This window comes from Oncorhynchus clarkii, chromosome 8, assembly GCF_045791955.1.
Source record: "Oncorhynchus clarkii lewisi isolate Uvic-CL-2024 chromosome 8, UVic_Ocla_1.0, whole genome shotgun sequence".
Taxonomy (NCBI): Eukaryota; Metazoa; Chordata; class Actinopteri; order Salmoniformes; family Salmonidae; genus Oncorhynchus; species Oncorhynchus clarkii.
In genome coordinates this window covers 37,540,881-37,557,460 of record NC_092154.1, presented here as the reverse complement: position 1 = coordinate 37,557,460, position 16,580 = coordinate 37,540,881, and the positions used below count along the sequence as shown (strand labels likewise).

The following is a 16,580-nucleotide window of genomic DNA, read 5'->3' as shown; positions in this document are numbered from 1 at the left end:
GGAGACTCTGTCCATAGGACAACAATCAGTCGTATATTGCACAAATCTGGCCTTTATGGAAGAGTGGCAAGAAGAAAGCCATTTCTTAAAGATATCCATAAAAAGTGTTGTTTAAAGTTTGCCACAAGCCACCTGGGAGACACACCAAACATGTAGAAGAAGGTGCTCTGGTCAGATGAAACCAAAATTGAACTTTTTGGCAACAATACAAAACGTTATGTTTGGCGTAAAAGCAACACAGCTGAACACACCATCCCCACTGTCAAACATGGTGGTGGCAGCATCATGGTTTGGGCCTGCTTTTCTTCAGCAGGGACAGGGAAGATGGTTAAAATTGATGGGAAGATGGATGGAGCCAAATACAGGACCATTCTGGAAGAACCTGATGGAGTCTGCAAAAGACCTGAGACTGGGACGGAGATTTGTCTTCCAACAAGACAATGATCCAAAACATAAAGCAAAATCTACAATGGAATGGTTCAAAAATAAACATATCCAGGTGTTAGAATGGCCAAGTCAAAGTCCAGACCTGAATCCAATCGAGAATCTGTGGAAAGAACTGAAAACTGCTGTTCACAAATGCTCTCCATCCAACCTCACTGAGCTCGAGCTGTTTTGCAAGGAGGAATGGGAAAAAACGTCAGTCTCTCGATGTGCAAAACTGATAGACATACCCCAAGCGACTTACAGCTGTAATCGCAGCAAAAGGTGGCGCTACAAAGTATTAACTTAAGGGGGCTGAATAATTTTGCACGCCCAATTTCATTTTTTTGATTTATTAAAAAAGTTTGAAATATCCAATAAATGTCGTTCCACTTCATGATTGTGTCCCACTTGTTGTTGATTCTTCACAAAAAAATACAGTTTTATATTTTTATGTTTGAAGCCTGAAATGTGGCAAAAGGTCGCAAAGTTCAAGGGGGCCGAATACTTTCGCAAGGCACTGTATATAACTGATCTAAGGCCGGAAAGACAATTCTACTGTTTGTAGATGCGCCACGAACTGCTCTCAACCTGTGCCATTACAGAGACAACAACTGACCAAAACATGTTTCTCAAGTTTATTACAATGCAGTTCAGTCAAGAGAAATACCAGTGTCAACAAATGTCTCGTTCAACGTGATAATAACCCACCACCAGAAATATCTTTGAAATTCTGTTGGACTTGTAATACAATTGCAAATGTTACATTATAAAACAGTATAAAAGTAATATGTATAAAATAGGGCAATGAGCAGCCCAATAGAGTGATTGTGAAAGTAGACTACAACATTGAAATCAAAGACTTAAAAAATGTGGTGTCAGTAAAACTACCTAAAATCCTCCTCTTCAACCACTGGTTGTCACAGATTTTTTTCTGGGCTACACCAAGGTAAACAGGTGACAAGATGTACAGCCCATGTGCCGAATGAATTGCAAGGCCTAACCGTCAGGCAAATGAGCCTTGTAGAGATGGTCCACACATTTTGTAGAGATGGTCTTAGAATCAAATGTAGTGTACTGTGACCAAGACGTCTACTTTTCTCTGCACTTACAATATGAAAATATAATTTATGTAGCCTACAAAACCATATCAGCAATTCATTTAAATTCTTTCTCGACTCTGGATTGGCTTTTTACAGGCCTTCAGTACATGAATGATTGACTGCATTGGAATGCATGGATAGTCTCAGCTTGTAACAAATCCTCATGTTTGATCGCCACGGCACTAAATTAAAGCTGATGTCCCAGGTTCATTCCTGCCCTCCAGTAAGTTTGTGGAATAGTTCCTCGTCCAGTGTCTCGTTCTGGTCTTTGGAGCGTGTTGAGAGGAAGATGTATCCTCCTATGTACTCATGGACCACCTTGCAGTCACAACTCACACAGGAGAAGGCTATCGACACATTCTGGTCAAACTCTATGGCCACCTGGAGACATGAAACAACATGGATTATTACTGATTAATGTACTTTATAGATACAGTGGGGCAAAAAAGTATTTAGTCAGCCACAAATTGTGCAAGTTCTCCCACTTAAAAAGATTTTTCATCATAGGTACACTTCAACTATAACAGACAAAATGAGAGAAAAAAAATCCAGAAAAATCTCATTGTAGTATTTTTAATGAATTAATTTGCAAATTATGGTGGAAAATAAGTTTTTGGTCAAAAACAAATGTTTATCTCAATACTTTGTTATATACCCTTTGTTGGCAATGACAGAGGTCAAACGTTTTCTGTAAGTCTTCACAAGGTTTTCACACACTGTTGCTGGTATTTTGGCCCATTCCTCCATTCAGAGCTCCTCTAGAGCAGTGATGTTTTGGGGCTGTTGCTGGGCAACACGGACTTTCAACTCCCTCCAAAGATTTTCTATGGGGTTGAGATCTGGAGACTGGCTAGGCCAGTCCAGGACCTTGAAATACTTCTTACGAAGCCACTCCTTCGTTGCCCGGGCGGTGTGTTTGGGATCATTGTCATGCTGAAAGACCCAGCCACGTTTCATCTTCAATGCCCTTGCTGATGGAAGGAGGTTTTCACTCAAAATCTCACGATACATGGCCCCATTCATTCTTTCCTTTAAACGGATCAGTCGTCCTGGTCCCTTTGCAGAAGAACAGCCCCAAAGCATGATGTTTCCACCCCCATGCTTCACAGTAGGTATGGTGTTCTTTGGATGCAACTCAGCATTCTTTGTCCTCCAAACACAACGAGTTGAGTTTTTACCAAAAAGTTATATTTTGGTTTCATCTGACCATATGACATTCTCCCAATCTTCTTCTGGATCATCCAAATGCTCTCTAGCAAACTTCAGACATGCCTGGACATGTACTGGTTTAAGCAGGGGGACACGTCTGGCACTGCAGGATTTGAGTCCCTGGAGGCGTAGTGTGTTACTGATGGTAGGCTTTGTTACTTTGGTCCCAGCTCTCTGCAGGTCATTCACTAGGTCCCCCCGTGTGGTTCTGGGATTTATTCTCACCGTTCTTGTGATCATTTTGACCCCACGGTGTGAGATCTTGCGTGGAGCCCCAGATCGAGGGAGATTATCAGTGGTCTTGTATGTCTTCCATTTCCTAATAATGTGATTTTCTGGATTTTTGTCTGTCATAGTTGAAGTGTAGCTATGATTAAAATTCCAGGCCTCTCTCGTCTTTTTAAGTGGGAGAACTTGCACAATTGGTGGCTGACTAAATACTTTTTTTGTCCCACTGTACATTTTCAGGAGAAACTGGTTTCTCAAAGGCAACTATTATCCATTACTTCCTAATCTGTAAAAAGTAATCAATCAATGAAATAAATCAATGAACCAATCAATCAATCTATAACCATTTACCTGTCTGATCTCCCAGTTGACATTCCACTGTCTCATGTTGGCGAACCTCCAGGTGGTGACGGGCAGGCCAGTGGACATGTCAATACGGATCAGACGGTTATAGGAGATACCCATCAGCTCATCCTTCTTACTGCCTCGGAACCTGGAACACACACACACATTCATAATATCTTTATGGAACCATAGTGGTTTTGTGAACCATGATTGTGTGATGAGTAACTTTGCCTGGGACCTGCTCCCTGAGCTAACTCCCAGGCTTTATCTCGCTAACACAGTCTTGAGCTGTTTGAACCTGGTCGGTCACATTTATGTACCTGACAATGTAGTATTTGATACCAAACTCAGGCAGGGACTGCCAGGCCTGGATAAAGCGCATTTTAGCTTCATTGAGGGAGAGCCTGGCAATGTTCTGATGGGCCTCCAGGATCCTCGCTGTCAGCTGGACAGGAGACAGAAAAGGGACATTTAGGTTACTTTACACAGACATTATGTCAATCATCTAACAAATACTGAAAGGGTCTGATTTCATTATTACTGAAACAGGATCCAAGTGGTAAATATAAAGATCCAGTCCATAAAAAAAAATTGGAGGCCTATTACACTTCAGTGTTGTGATACAAAAATGTATTATATTATTCATCATCATAAATCAGACAGGTTTTTTACATGGACAATACATTGGAGATAATATAAGACAAGTATTGAACACTATGAAAAATCTGGGAAATCAAGCCTGGTATTCTTGGCTGACTTTGAAATGGCCTTTGATAAAGTACAACTGGAGTTTATATATAAATGCCTGGAAAATTTCAATTTTGGAGAATCTCTTATAAAATGGGTTAAAGTTATGTATAGTAACCCTAGGTGTAAAATAGTAATAATGGCTACTTCTCAGAAATGTTTTAATTGTCAAGAGGAATAAAACAAGGTTGTCCACTATCAGCATATATATTTATTGCCATCTAAATGTTAGCTGTTAAAATCAGATCCAACAATAATATCAAGGGGTTAGAAATCCAGGGTTTTAAAAAAAAGGTGTCATTGTAAGATGATTGTTTTCTTTTAAATCCACTATTTGGATCCCTCCACAGCCTCATAGAGCATCTAGATACTTTTTCTAACCTAATTATGATAAATGTACAATATTACGTATTGGATTACAAAAAAAATACAACTTTTACAATACTGTGTAGTTTACCAATAAAATGGTCTGACGGGAATGTGGACATAGTCGGTATACATATCCCGAAATAAATTATCTGACTCCAATACATTTTTAGTTAAGATCTTGCTACCATGGAAATGAAAATACCTGTTTATTTGTGGGGGGAAAAAATCACCCTGATTAACTCTTTACTCAAATCCCATTTGACCTATTTGCTTATGGTTTTGCCTAAACCTAGCGACCTGTTTTTTTTAATTATATGAGCAAACAATATCCAATTTCATTTGGAATGGCAAGCCAGGCAAAATTAAAAGGGCATATTTATAAAATGAATATGAATTCGGAGGGCAAAACTATTACATTTTAAAGCATTAGACCTCTAATTAAAGGCGTCAGTCATACAAAAGTAATACTTAAATCCAAACTGGTTCTCTAGCAAATTAGAAAGAATGTCTCACCCCATGTTTAAGAAAGACCTTTTTCCCTTTATTCAGATTACAACCTCTCACTTTTGATTCTTTAAAAACTAAATCAATTCCAAAACATTGCTATTTTTTTTAAACAGGTATAATCTTTGTAAATTATATCATAAATAGGACTGGTGGAGTTGTCATACATGCAGCTAACAAAAATATATGGAAATGTCTGCTCTACCCAAAATTACAACCAATGAATTGCAGCATTACCGCAAAAATGGAAGAGGCAAATGGAAGGGGGAAAAAGTAAGGAACTTATGTCGGCCTTGCATTAATGACCAAAATTGGTTAAAGAAAATTGTTAAATAAAAACAGATACCAGTTTAATTTAAGGACCAAAAATTGACAGCTGCGCCATATAGATTGCAAAAGAGTTGCAATCTATATGGCGCAGTTGGAAGACAGTTGGAAGAGATTTACAATGATTCCATGACACATGGTTTATGAACTGATACACAAAACGACGGCAGATTAAAAACATAGAATTTTTCATTTAAATTATGCTAAATTCTTGCAACAAATATGTTGGCTTGCAAAAGTGTTCACCCCCCTGGCATTTTTCCTATTTTGTTGCTTAACTACCTGGAATTTCAATGGATTTTGGGGGGGGGGTTTGTATCATTTGATTTACACAACATGCCTACCACTTTGAAGATGCAAAATATTTTTTCTGGTGAAACAAACAAGAAATAAGACAAGAAAACAGAAAACTTGAGCATGCATAACTATTCAACCCCCCCCTCGCAAAGCTGTCATCAAGGAGGCAAAGGGTGGCTACATTACAAAATCTCAAATATATACACTGTAGATAAAAACCTGGAATGAGAAGGTGTGTACAAACGTTTGGAAGCTACAATCTGCTAAATTAAAGCTTATCTACCCAATAACTAAAAAAAATAAGAAAACTACTGAAATGGTGAGTGAATGGAATGGTCTGGGCGCCTTCAGAGATGGTCGCCTCATTTCGAGTCCTTAGGAAACTCTGCAGTATTTTGTTTTTTTAATGTTTTATTTCTTACATTGTTACCCCAGGAAATCTTAAATTGTATTATTAGAAACATGGTTCTCTCAGGATATGTTGTCGGAATCGGTTCAGTCACTGGGCTTCTCCATGCATCGAGCTGAGACAGAGATAAACACCTCTCTGGGAAGAGGAAGAGGGGGGTGTATGCTTCCTGATTAACGACTCATGGTGAAATCCTAACAACATACAGGAACTCAAGTCCTTTTGCTCACCAGACCTCACCCGATCAAATGCCGGCCATATTACCTTCTAAGAGAATTCTCATCAGTTATCGTCACAGCTATGAACATTCCCCCTCAAGAAGACATCAAGATGGCCCTAAAGGAACTTCACTGGACTTTATGTAAACTGGAAACCATATATCCTGAGGCTGCATTTACTGTAGTTGGGTATTTTAACAAAGCAAATTTGAGAACAAGGCTACCTAAATTCTATCAGCATATTGATTGCACTACGCGTGGGGGTAATACACGAGAGCTACTCTAACTTCCGCGATGCATACAAAGCCCTCCCCCGCCCTCCCTTCGGCAAATCCGACCACGATGCCATCTTCCTCCCACCGTCTTATAGGCAGAAACTCAAACAAGATGTACCAGTGACTAGAACCATTCAACGCTGGTCTGAACAATCGAAAACCATGCTTCAAGATTGTTTTGATCACACGGACTGGGATATGCTCCGGTCAGCCTCAGAGAATAACAGAATAACATCAGAATAACATCAACCTATACACTAACATCAACCTATACACTGACTCTGTGAGTGAATTCATAAGGAAGTGCATTGGAGATGTTGTACCCACTGTGACTATTAAAACCTACCCTAACCAGAAACCGTGGATGGATGGCGGCATTTGCGGAAAACTGAAAGCGCGAACCACCGTATTTAACCATGGAAAGAGGTCTGGGACTATGGCTGAATATAAACAGTGTAGTTATTCTCTCCGCAAGGCAATCAAACGAGCAAAATTCCGGAACAGGGACAAAGTGGAGTCAACGGCTCAGACATGAGATGTATGTGGCAGGGTCTACAGGAACTCACAGACTACAAAAAGAGAACCAGTCACGTCACGGACACCGACGTCTTGCTGCCAGACAAACTAAACACCTTCTTTGAGGATAATACAGTGCCACCGTCACGGCCCGCTAACAAGAACCTTTAAGTTCCTCGGTGTACACATCAACAACAAACTGAAATGGTCCACCCACACAGACAGTGTGGTGATGAAGTTGCAACAGCGCCGCTTCAACCTCAGGAGGCTTCAACCTCAGGAGGCTTCAACCTCAGGAGGCTTCAACCTCAGGAGGCTTCAACCTCAGGAGGCTTCAACCTCAGGAGGCTTGAAATTTTGGCTTGTCTCCCAAAACCCTGACTAACTTCTACAGATCCACAATCGAGAGCATCCTGTCGGACAACTGCTCCATCCATTAACTGCAAGGCTCTCCAGAGGGTGGTGCGGTCGGCACAACGCATCACCGGGTACAAACTACCTGCCCTCCATGACACCAGATGTCACAGGAAGACAAAAAAGATCATCAAAGACAACAACAACCTGAGCCACTGCCTGTTCACACCGCTTCCATCCAGAAGGCGAGGTCAGTACAGGTGCATCACAACTGGGACCGAGAAACTGAAGAATAGCTTCTATCTCAAGGCCATCAGACTGCTAAACAGCCATCACTAACTCAGAGAGGCTGCTGCCTACACGAGACCCAATCACTGGCCACTTTAACAAATGGATCACTAGTCACTTTAAATAATGTCACTTTAATAATGTTTACATATCTTTCATTACTCATATAATTTGTATATACTGTATTTTATACCATCTAGTTGCCACTTGCCTATGCCGCTCGGCGATCGCTCATCCATATATTTACATGCACATATTCTCATTCACCCCTTTTAGATTTGTGTGTATTTGGTAGTTGTTGGGGAACTGTTAGATTACTTGTTCGATTTTACTGCACTGTCAGAACCAGAAGCACAAGCATTTCGCTACACTCGCATTAACATCTGCTAACCATGTGTATGTGACCAATAAAATTGGATTTGATTTGAGATAAGTATTATGGTGTCACTTGAGTCATGTCAGAGATAATCAACTCTTTCTCTGGAGAGCTCTGGTGACACATCCTCTCTCTGTCTGTCTATGGCTCACAAACACGGAATCATGAATGATCACTCTATATTGAAGATAGACACCCACCTGTTTGGTCTTGTACTTCTTGGTGTATCTGGGGGAGACAAAGCACTCAGCGTTCATCTCCATGGCATCCAAGTCTGGAGCAGCCTGACCAGGAGGGGGCGCCAGACTTTTCATCTGCAGGAAAGACTGGATGTTCTTCACCTCCGACCTGGACCAATCACAGTTTCTCTTGGTCAGTTTACAGTCACAACCCTACTAATGTGGTCCAAGGCAGGTGAAGTATTAGGTAAAAACAAGTCTGACCTGTAGGAGCTGTAAGCCATGGTCTTGCCCTTGGAGGCCAGGGTACAGGCTGCCTTCCACTTGGAATACTGTGTCTCCTGGATAAAAAACAAAAATGTTACAGCAATATGTAGGAGGAACAACGGAGTCATGTTGGCGGTGCCCCGACTCTATTAAACAAAAAAAATAAATAAGAAATAGCCTCTTACGTTGTCACAGCGGATGTAGACCTCGTTCATCCCATCAGCCACTGGGAGCAGCAGTTTGATGCCAAACTTCTTGTCCGTCACGTTGACGTCAGGGACCACCTCACATCCTCGGAGATGCAGCTGTTCTATCGGCTCTCCGCTGGCTGTCTCTTTGTTCTTGTAGTAGGAGATGGTGGTGTCTTTAAACACGAACCAGTACTCCTTAAACGGACGCAACGTCAGTCTTTTAGGCCTGCTCACGAAACAACAACAAAAAAGCTTGGTGAGGAAAAACATGAACGGGTTGTGTCCCCACACAGTCACACTGTTGCACATTCAATGTTGCTGTGTGAACCGTCTGTGTCACGGACTCCAGGCCATATACAGCGTGGGGCATTAACCTTTCCTTGTCTGAAGTGAAATGGCATTTTATTTCTACCACTTATCATTCAAGGTCTCTTTGACTTATGTTTCCATCTGTTACATAGACATAGAGGTACAGTATACAATACATTGTGTGTTTCTGGGCAAATACAGGGGCCCTCAGGATTTACCTGAACAGCTTGAGGGAGTCTGCCAGCTTTGGAACGTCTGTGATGTCTTCCTGTGGGGCGGGAACAAGCAACTGTCAATTATCTTGTGACTTAGTGACATCATCACGTTGAGACATGCAATCTAAGCAGACTACCCATCAAACCCTTTGCTTAAATACAGGTGTTGAACCCTCTGAAACGGTTGAAAACAAACGGTAGCAAACAAATGACATACACACTTGTTTATCATTTATATGTCAAAAAATATATATTAATCCTTCATATGTAGGACATCTACACTAACCAGGATTCTGTCTGTATTTCCTCCCTCAAGTGTGACCTCTAGGTTGGATAGGGCAGCCTCTACTTCATCCATCTCTGGTTCGTTGGAGAAGTCCAGAGGTTCCGTGGACATGGTCATCTTGCATATGTGATACTGAAACAATGTGGACAATCATTAATAATCAGCAGTGAATGATGGGAATATAACAGGAGATTTTACAATACACAACAGACAAGAAGAGCACAAAACTAACAGACAACTTTGAAAAAAATGAAATATACCCAGCCTTTAGCTGTCTAAATGGCAGGTTTGAACCCTAAAAAACAGATTTTAGTTCAACACTTGAGGCCAGATGATAACACAAGACCGGGAGGAGGAGAGAGCCCTGTGATTCCAGTAATTATGCAGGTGAAAGCAATAACCATCTCAGGGATTTCACAATGGTTTCTATATCAGCTTAGAACATGGAAAAATATATTCAAAGGTATGCTCTGGATAAGAGCGTCTGCTAAATTACTAAATTGTTAAAAATGTAAAATTATATCAAAGTCAGAGATGAAGAACATTTAACATGTAACAGTCATAGGTTTTTCGCTTCATAGTTTTTTGTTAGTTATATTTTCTCATATTTTCCTCACCCAGAGGAGTACAGGGTGATAGCCAGATGTCCCTCCCTCCCTCTTTCCTATGGGATTTTCCTCCTGTCCCAACAGGCCTTCTCTTGGAATGAGACTCCAAACCGGATCTCCCAGATGGACAATAGTGTGAGAGTGTGTGTGTGTGTGTGTTCATTGGCGCTCGCGAGTGTGTATGTGTGCGTGTATGTTTGAATGTGTGACGTGCGCGTGGGCAGGTTTGAGTTTGTGTGTGTCTACCTGTAAGGAGGCGAACATTAGCATTTCTTCCTCAGTGCAGTCGATCTCCTCCAGTAGGATGGACCAGCGAGCCTGCTCATACAGCTGGGTTATCCTCACAGCATCATACTGAAAACACACAAATCAGTCAATGTTAGGGTTAGGCGTGGGGTTATGGTTACAGTTAGTCTCACCATAGGGTTGAGGTTCAGTGGTATTCAAACTCCCACTTTGGGTTAAGGTTAGGGGTTAGGGTAACCTTTGGGTTGAGGTCGAAGAAGCAGTGGTATTTGAAGCGTAGCTGCAGTCTGTCATCTTCTCCGATGCCCTGTTCCATCAAGGAGCGGGAGGAGTCCAGCCACCTGTCAATCACACCAGCAGCATGTCACAGTCAACCAGGAAGTTATGTGCTCAGGGGAGAGACAGAGTAGTGCCCTCCAGCATAGCAACAACTAGCGTCTTTTCTACCTGTCCAGCCATAGAGTCTGGTTCCCCTCAAGGTTTATTCGTTCCAATGGAGTTTTTGTTTCTGAGTAACTCTTACCCTGCGTTGATGATGGCTTTATCCACCATGGACAGCTGCTGGTACATCTTGGACAGCTCCGCAGGGGGCAGGTTGGGCTGGCTGGAGGTCAGTGGGTTGTCCCCAAACCACAGGCTGGTGGCCGAGGCAGGAGTCCCGTTCTCTGGGTCGTAGGTGGGCACCATAGTCTTACTGTACAGGGGACTGCCTGGAGGGGTCAGGTGGAGGAAGAGGAGATACAACTCAGAGCCCATATTCATAAAGGCTCTGTGTGAGAACGCTGATATAGAATCAGTTTCGCCTTTAGCCTAGGAGTGAGGCCTCATGGGAGCATAGAGGATTGCGGGGGCGAAATGGCCCTGTCTACATTTGTTTAAAAGCAGCAGAGCCTTTAACTCAGAAATAATTCCTTTGAAACGGTTCAGAGCAACTGTCAAAATGAGGCTGGTTTTATGAGTTGGTGTGGAATCCTCAGCTGCCCTATACCGTAGCTACTGTACACTCACACCGACACGGAAAGTGTGTGTGTGCCTGCGTTTCAGAGTAAGCGGTAACGAAAGCCTTGAGAACAAAGCAGCGAACTATAGCTTCTATTCTTTCAGATTTCCTTAATGCTTGCTGTATTCTTTTAGATCTTCAGAAACTTTATAGAATTCTCCATTCCTTCTTAGATTGTTTCAGAAGTCTACGGAAGCCACCATGTGGGTGGAATCTGGTGGTGGTGTGAGACATAAAAGTCAGTAGCTACCCACTGAGTTAGCCAGAGGTTCAAAACCTTGACTGTGTTGCAATAGTGATATATTAAATCCCTTCACAGCGTGATTGAAAACAGACCATCGCGATATGAGGAGAGTTTGAGCCTAACTTCTCAATGGGGATAACTTGGCCTAAGGCCCTGATGGTTTCTATGATTCAACAAAGCTATACTGACAGAGAGACGACAATAAAGGGGTTGGCTAAAGCAGGGACGGGCTGTCACCAGGATATGGCTAACTGGCTAACTTGGTTGAAAAATCGTCACATGAAAACAGATTGGAAGAATCTGACCATTGAAGATACAGTACATCTAACAACACATCATTAACATTGTATTCATATGCTTAAAAAAACGCAAACAACACTGTGTCTCTCACCTGTTCCCCCAGAGCCTCCGCTGATGCTGTCCATATCTAAGATGTCATCCAGTGCTGGGTTCTTGTCTTTCTTCTTCTTCTTCTTGGACGGGTCATCTGGAGGCTTCAGCAGGGACAGCTCCTCTGGCCTCCTGATGTCTGGAGGAGAGAGAAGAATGTCAAGGAGAGATCCGACCTCTAGACTACACCCTAACCCCTTCCCTCTCCTATGGCCTCCTGACGCCTGGGAAAAGGAAGACCGGGTCAAGGAGAGACACTGCACCCTATCTGACTCCTAGATCCTAGACTCCTAGCCCTATATCCTTACATCTAGATTTAAACCCCTACCCCATAGGTCCGAGCCCCTAACACTTCCCGTATTGGGAACTTCACCATATTAAAACGGTGATCTAGTTCTTTCGGAGCTGCACTATTGCCCGGTTAGGGTACTCACTGAGCGCTCTGCAGATCTCAGCGACGGTCTTGAAGACGACGGCAGAGTAGCTGACAGTGAGTTTGACCGTTTTCATGTTGGGCAGCTGCAGGCACAGGGGTTTGTGCTGGGGAGTGTAGCGCAGGTCAGCGTCCGCCTGGACACCGTACTTGTCCAGGGTCCAGTGGGTCTTCAGCAGCCAACAGCTCCTCTGGTCCCACCACAGAGCATGGTCTGACCAGTCCTGAGGGGCCTCTGGCGGCGAGAGGGAGAGGAGGGAAAGAGAGAAAGAGAGGGGTTATGGTTGGGTAAAAGGACAGCATTTCCTCAAAGTGCAAACGTTGCCACTAAATACGTATCATTTTATATTTCATCCACAATTCAAATTGATATTCAATTGTCTAAGAACAATTTCAGCATGGAGTATGTGTACGTTTCGGACTACACGAGAAAGCTTCTGCCCATAAGTTTACGCCAAACAAACCACCTGCAGCAGGCATAAGAAGTCCCCACAGGAAGCAGATGGGTGTGGCTTGATGATTCTCTAAGACATGTTGTGAGCGTTACAGCTAAACCCAGACCACTGTTAGTCCAGTCTGATGACTGGCCACTGAGTCATATATGGCTTAATCATATACATGTAGTCATATGCCTACTTAACGATGACGTAACAAACACAACACACCTTGCCTTAGGCCACTTTCCTGCCGTCTTCCCACGAGGAAGTCCCTAATGTCTAATCATCCTGGATAAAACACAGCCTGTGTCTTAAATCACACCCTATTGCCCATGTAGGGCACTCATTTTGTAGACATAATAACTGTCAAATATAGCGCATGACACAGGGAATAGGGTCTCTGGGAGATTTCTCCCAGGTGAATAGATACGAGATAAAGTGGTGAACTTCAGCCTTTCAGGCTGTGGTACTGAAGCATTGTGGGAAAACAATACTACTCAGCAGTATAGAGGAATGTAGGACAAACCAGGGTGTGTTCTCCAGTCTAGTACTGTGTGTGAGAGAGAGAGAGAGAGAGAGAGAGAGAGCGAGAGAGAGAGCGAGAGAGACTCACTGATCTTCTCCACCAGTTTGAGCATGAGTCCTCCAATGTGCAGGTCTCCCTTGACTCGGAGTTTAAACCTCATGCCCTCGTCTCCATCTCTCTGGTCTACCTGGACCGACAGCTCCCACGACGTTTTGCCATACTCTGCTGTGGATACCATAGCCCTTCCTGAAGAGGAGGGGAGAGAAGGAGGTTAGCAGAGAGATAAAGGACTCAATAGACAAATGTATTGGTTAAAACGTGCTGTATGAATGAAAGTATGATTGAGCGACTGATCCTGCTGTGGCTTCCCCAAAACACTGACTGAAGACAGGTCAGTGAAAGGGCATGTCATCTGTTGTACTGGCTGACTGAAAGCAGTGTCTGAGGTGGTGCTACATTTAGGAATAAAACATCCGTTCACACACATATCACACATATCCATGTGTAGAAACCATTGGGCTACTTACTGCCAGAGGTAAAGCAAAACAGCGTAACGTACATATAAAACACTTTGGTTTCCTAGTAGAACGCCACAGCTGGTCTGGAGGGAAGAAACTACTGCACTACGTGTAATTAGAGTTGTTCTGAAGGGCTTCTCCCTTCTAGGGAGCGAGGGAGGACTATGGGTTCCATCCATGGAATGTGTGACGAGCAGGGACACGAATCTGGCACAGGAGAGACTATGCAAAACAACCACACAACCTAGATCTGTGTCTCTCTATCATCCCCCGTCTTAATACCCGGTAAACAATGGGACACACACACAGAACAATGGCAGAAACTTACCGAGCTGCTCAGATTCTCAGTCAGATTGTCGCCCGAGGCTATGTAGAAATACCTGTCTCATTGTTTCTCTTTAGATAGTACGAATACCCAAAGTATGCTAGCTGGACAGCTATAGGGAGGGACTATTGTTAAAGTGTTTTGAAAAATGTATTTGAAGTAAAAAAAAAATTATTGCCTATGGTTTTATGGTTGATATGTGTTAAAGCATTGAGTTAATAGAGATCACAATGTGTCATCGTGATCCTCTCACTCACTTCACATAGCTGTGGGGTCAGAACCTGTCAATACTAGTGTCTGCAGGGTACAGAGAGGGTGTGCTGTAACTTCACACCCTCAAAAGAGAGACAGACAAAAATAGGCCTACTGTGCATTAATAGGCAAACCACCAGGATAAGAATGTGGAGCGCAAGGAACAAAGAGTGATGGAAAAACATGGTTTGCATTTATAGCCAGGCCTTGGGAAAGTCGGTCAATAGTTGTAGGCTACAATATCCAAAACAAAGGTGTTGCACCAAATGAGATACAGTGTAGACTACTTCACACGTGAAAATACAAAACGAGGGCAGTAGAGAACATGTTATTGAACCCAGATTCCATGTTTGTTTTGCAGCAATAAATTATAAATGATTTTTATTCACATGAGGAAATCTGGAAGAAAATAACCATCTCTAGCTCTCATAAAAATGTTCTGAAACTCCTCTATGATGAAATATGAATTTAAAAAAAGCATGACTATAATATAGATTTCCAGGATAGGGGAGAGTGGGGTAAGTTGAGCTAAAGGGGTAAGCTGAGCCACCCTTGTTTCTATACAAAATGTATAATTTGACCAAATATTTAGGAAGAGGTCATCATGTCATGGGAAAAAGGTTGTAAGCAAGTTAGGTCCAAAAAAAACAGATTTTTACCAAGTCAAATTTCCCTTGAGGGAGATATGCTGATTTTTGTAATATATTTTTTATAAATGTCTCAACTTACCCCACTTTCCTATACATTTAGTAGACTAGCATATGCCACAGCAAATGTGCTATCTAGGGCTACAGTAGACTAGCCCACCGCATTTAGGCCTACAAAGCTAAAACTACCCGAACCTCAGCCAGGTGTAAAGGCTACAATCTCTACTCGCGCCCTTACATCGCAGGTAGCGCGCTAAAAACAAAGTTGACTGTAATAGAACACATATAAAATAGAAAACTCACCTTGATCAAAGTATTTTTTAAAATATATATATATATATATATATTCCGTCTCTGAAATCTATTTTCCTCCTTCTGTTGTGAGTGTGGTGCGGTCTGTTGTCCCGTTCGCTCGGGTACCCGCCCAGTTCACACAGGTAAGGAAACAACCTAGTCCAGTCCACGTCCACAAAACAACCCCACTTATTAAAACGGCAAGAATGAAGCTTCAGCTTTACCTTGTCAAATGTCTCAGTCGCATGAATGTTCTCCTGCCTGTATTAGGCCTATTCATGAAACTAGCATGTGGTGTCAGGCTGTACACGTTACGCTATAGCCTTGCGTAATTACAGAAGGCTAACTATTATTTGGAATGGGTGTGTTGGAGAGGAACAGGGACACTTCCTATTTAGGTTAGTCTGAGTTGTATGAGCCAGTCAGTCAGCGCACCTTCCCTTTACTTTAATAACATCTCGTCAGACCCACAAACATCCTGTCTCCATGTGTAAGTCCGGATGAATCATAACACTGATTCAATGTGTAGTCACCATAGTTGCACTTATGTAATGTAGCCTATTTGTGTATTTGTTGTTTGTTTGTTGACGTAGTGGCATTACACATGCATTCATACAACTAAAGATCCAATATGATTTGAGTTACTGTTCAACATGTTAGGCTACGTAAGAAAATGAAACATTTAGAAACTCCATGTATTGAAACACAGAAAAGTAATTGAAAATAGACCTACAGAGGTAACGATGACTCAAGCCTGCCACCAACTGGATACTAGTGATGGACAGAGCATATAGGAGTAGCCAACCCTTACCTGAACGACTCAAACTGAATTCGTCCGCTGCTCTGTTTGCTACATATGCCACGTTCATCTACTCGTCCGAACTAGGAAACTGGTTCGTTGAACGCGGCACCTGTTTAACTACAACCAGTTAGTTAGTCGGAAATGTCCGAGTTTCTTAGTTCTGACTAGCACTTGAACGAGGCACTTGCTCAGTCTGAGACTGCCACCATCATTTAAGTATTTTGTGGTGACATCAAAATATAAATCAAATCAAATCACATGTTATTTGTCACATGTCTTGTAAACGACAGGTGTAGACTAACAGTGAAATGCTTCAGCTACGTATGGGTCATTTTCCAACAATGCAGAGTTAAAGATAAAGATAAAAAATACAATACAAATTTGAAATAGTGACAAGAGGAATAAATAAACAGTGAATAACGA

At 42.4% G+C, this 16,580-nt stretch overlaps 1 protein-coding gene across 1 annotated transcript; it reads right to left on the bottom strand.

Annotated features, from left to right (window-relative positions):
* Positions 1–1,047: 1,047 nt before the first annotated feature.
* LOC139415662 (fermitin family homolog 1-like) lies at positions 1,048–15,494 on the bottom strand. Its single transcript, XM_071163782.1, has 15 exons — positions 15,365–15,494; positions 13,407–13,565; positions 12,358–12,591; positions 11,925–12,062; positions 10,813–10,999; positions 10,528–10,630; positions 10,290–10,397; positions 9,436–9,567; positions 9,153–9,202; positions 8,620–8,851; positions 8,432–8,508; positions 8,189–8,336; positions 3,629–3,753; positions 3,315–3,456; positions 1,048–1,907 (listed from the first exon to the last, which is right to left on the bottom strand). The coding sequence occupies exons 2-15, from the start codon at positions 13,555–13,557 to the stop codon at positions 1,734–1,736; spliced, it is 2,001 nt and encodes a 666-aa protein (XP_071019883.1). The 5' UTR covers positions 13,558–13,565; positions 15,365–15,494; the 3' UTR covers positions 1,048–1,733.
* Positions 15,495–16,580: the final 1,086 nt, after the last annotated feature.

Excerpts from the sequence above, each read along its gene's own strand:
- LOC139415662 (XM_071163782.1), bottom strand. The coding sequence starts at position 13,557 with ATGGTATCCACAGCAGAGTATGGCAAAACGTCGTGGGAGCTGTCGGTC. Across the intron at positions 12,592-13,406 it reads CAAACTGGTGGAGAAGATCA|AGGCCCCTCAGGACTGGTCA; the intron begins GTGAGTCTCTCT and ends TCTCGCCGCCAG. Across the intron at positions 9,203-9,435 it reads GAAATACAGACAGAATCCTG|GAAGACATCACAGACGTTCC; the intron begins GTTAGTGTAGAT and ends CCCGCCCCACAG.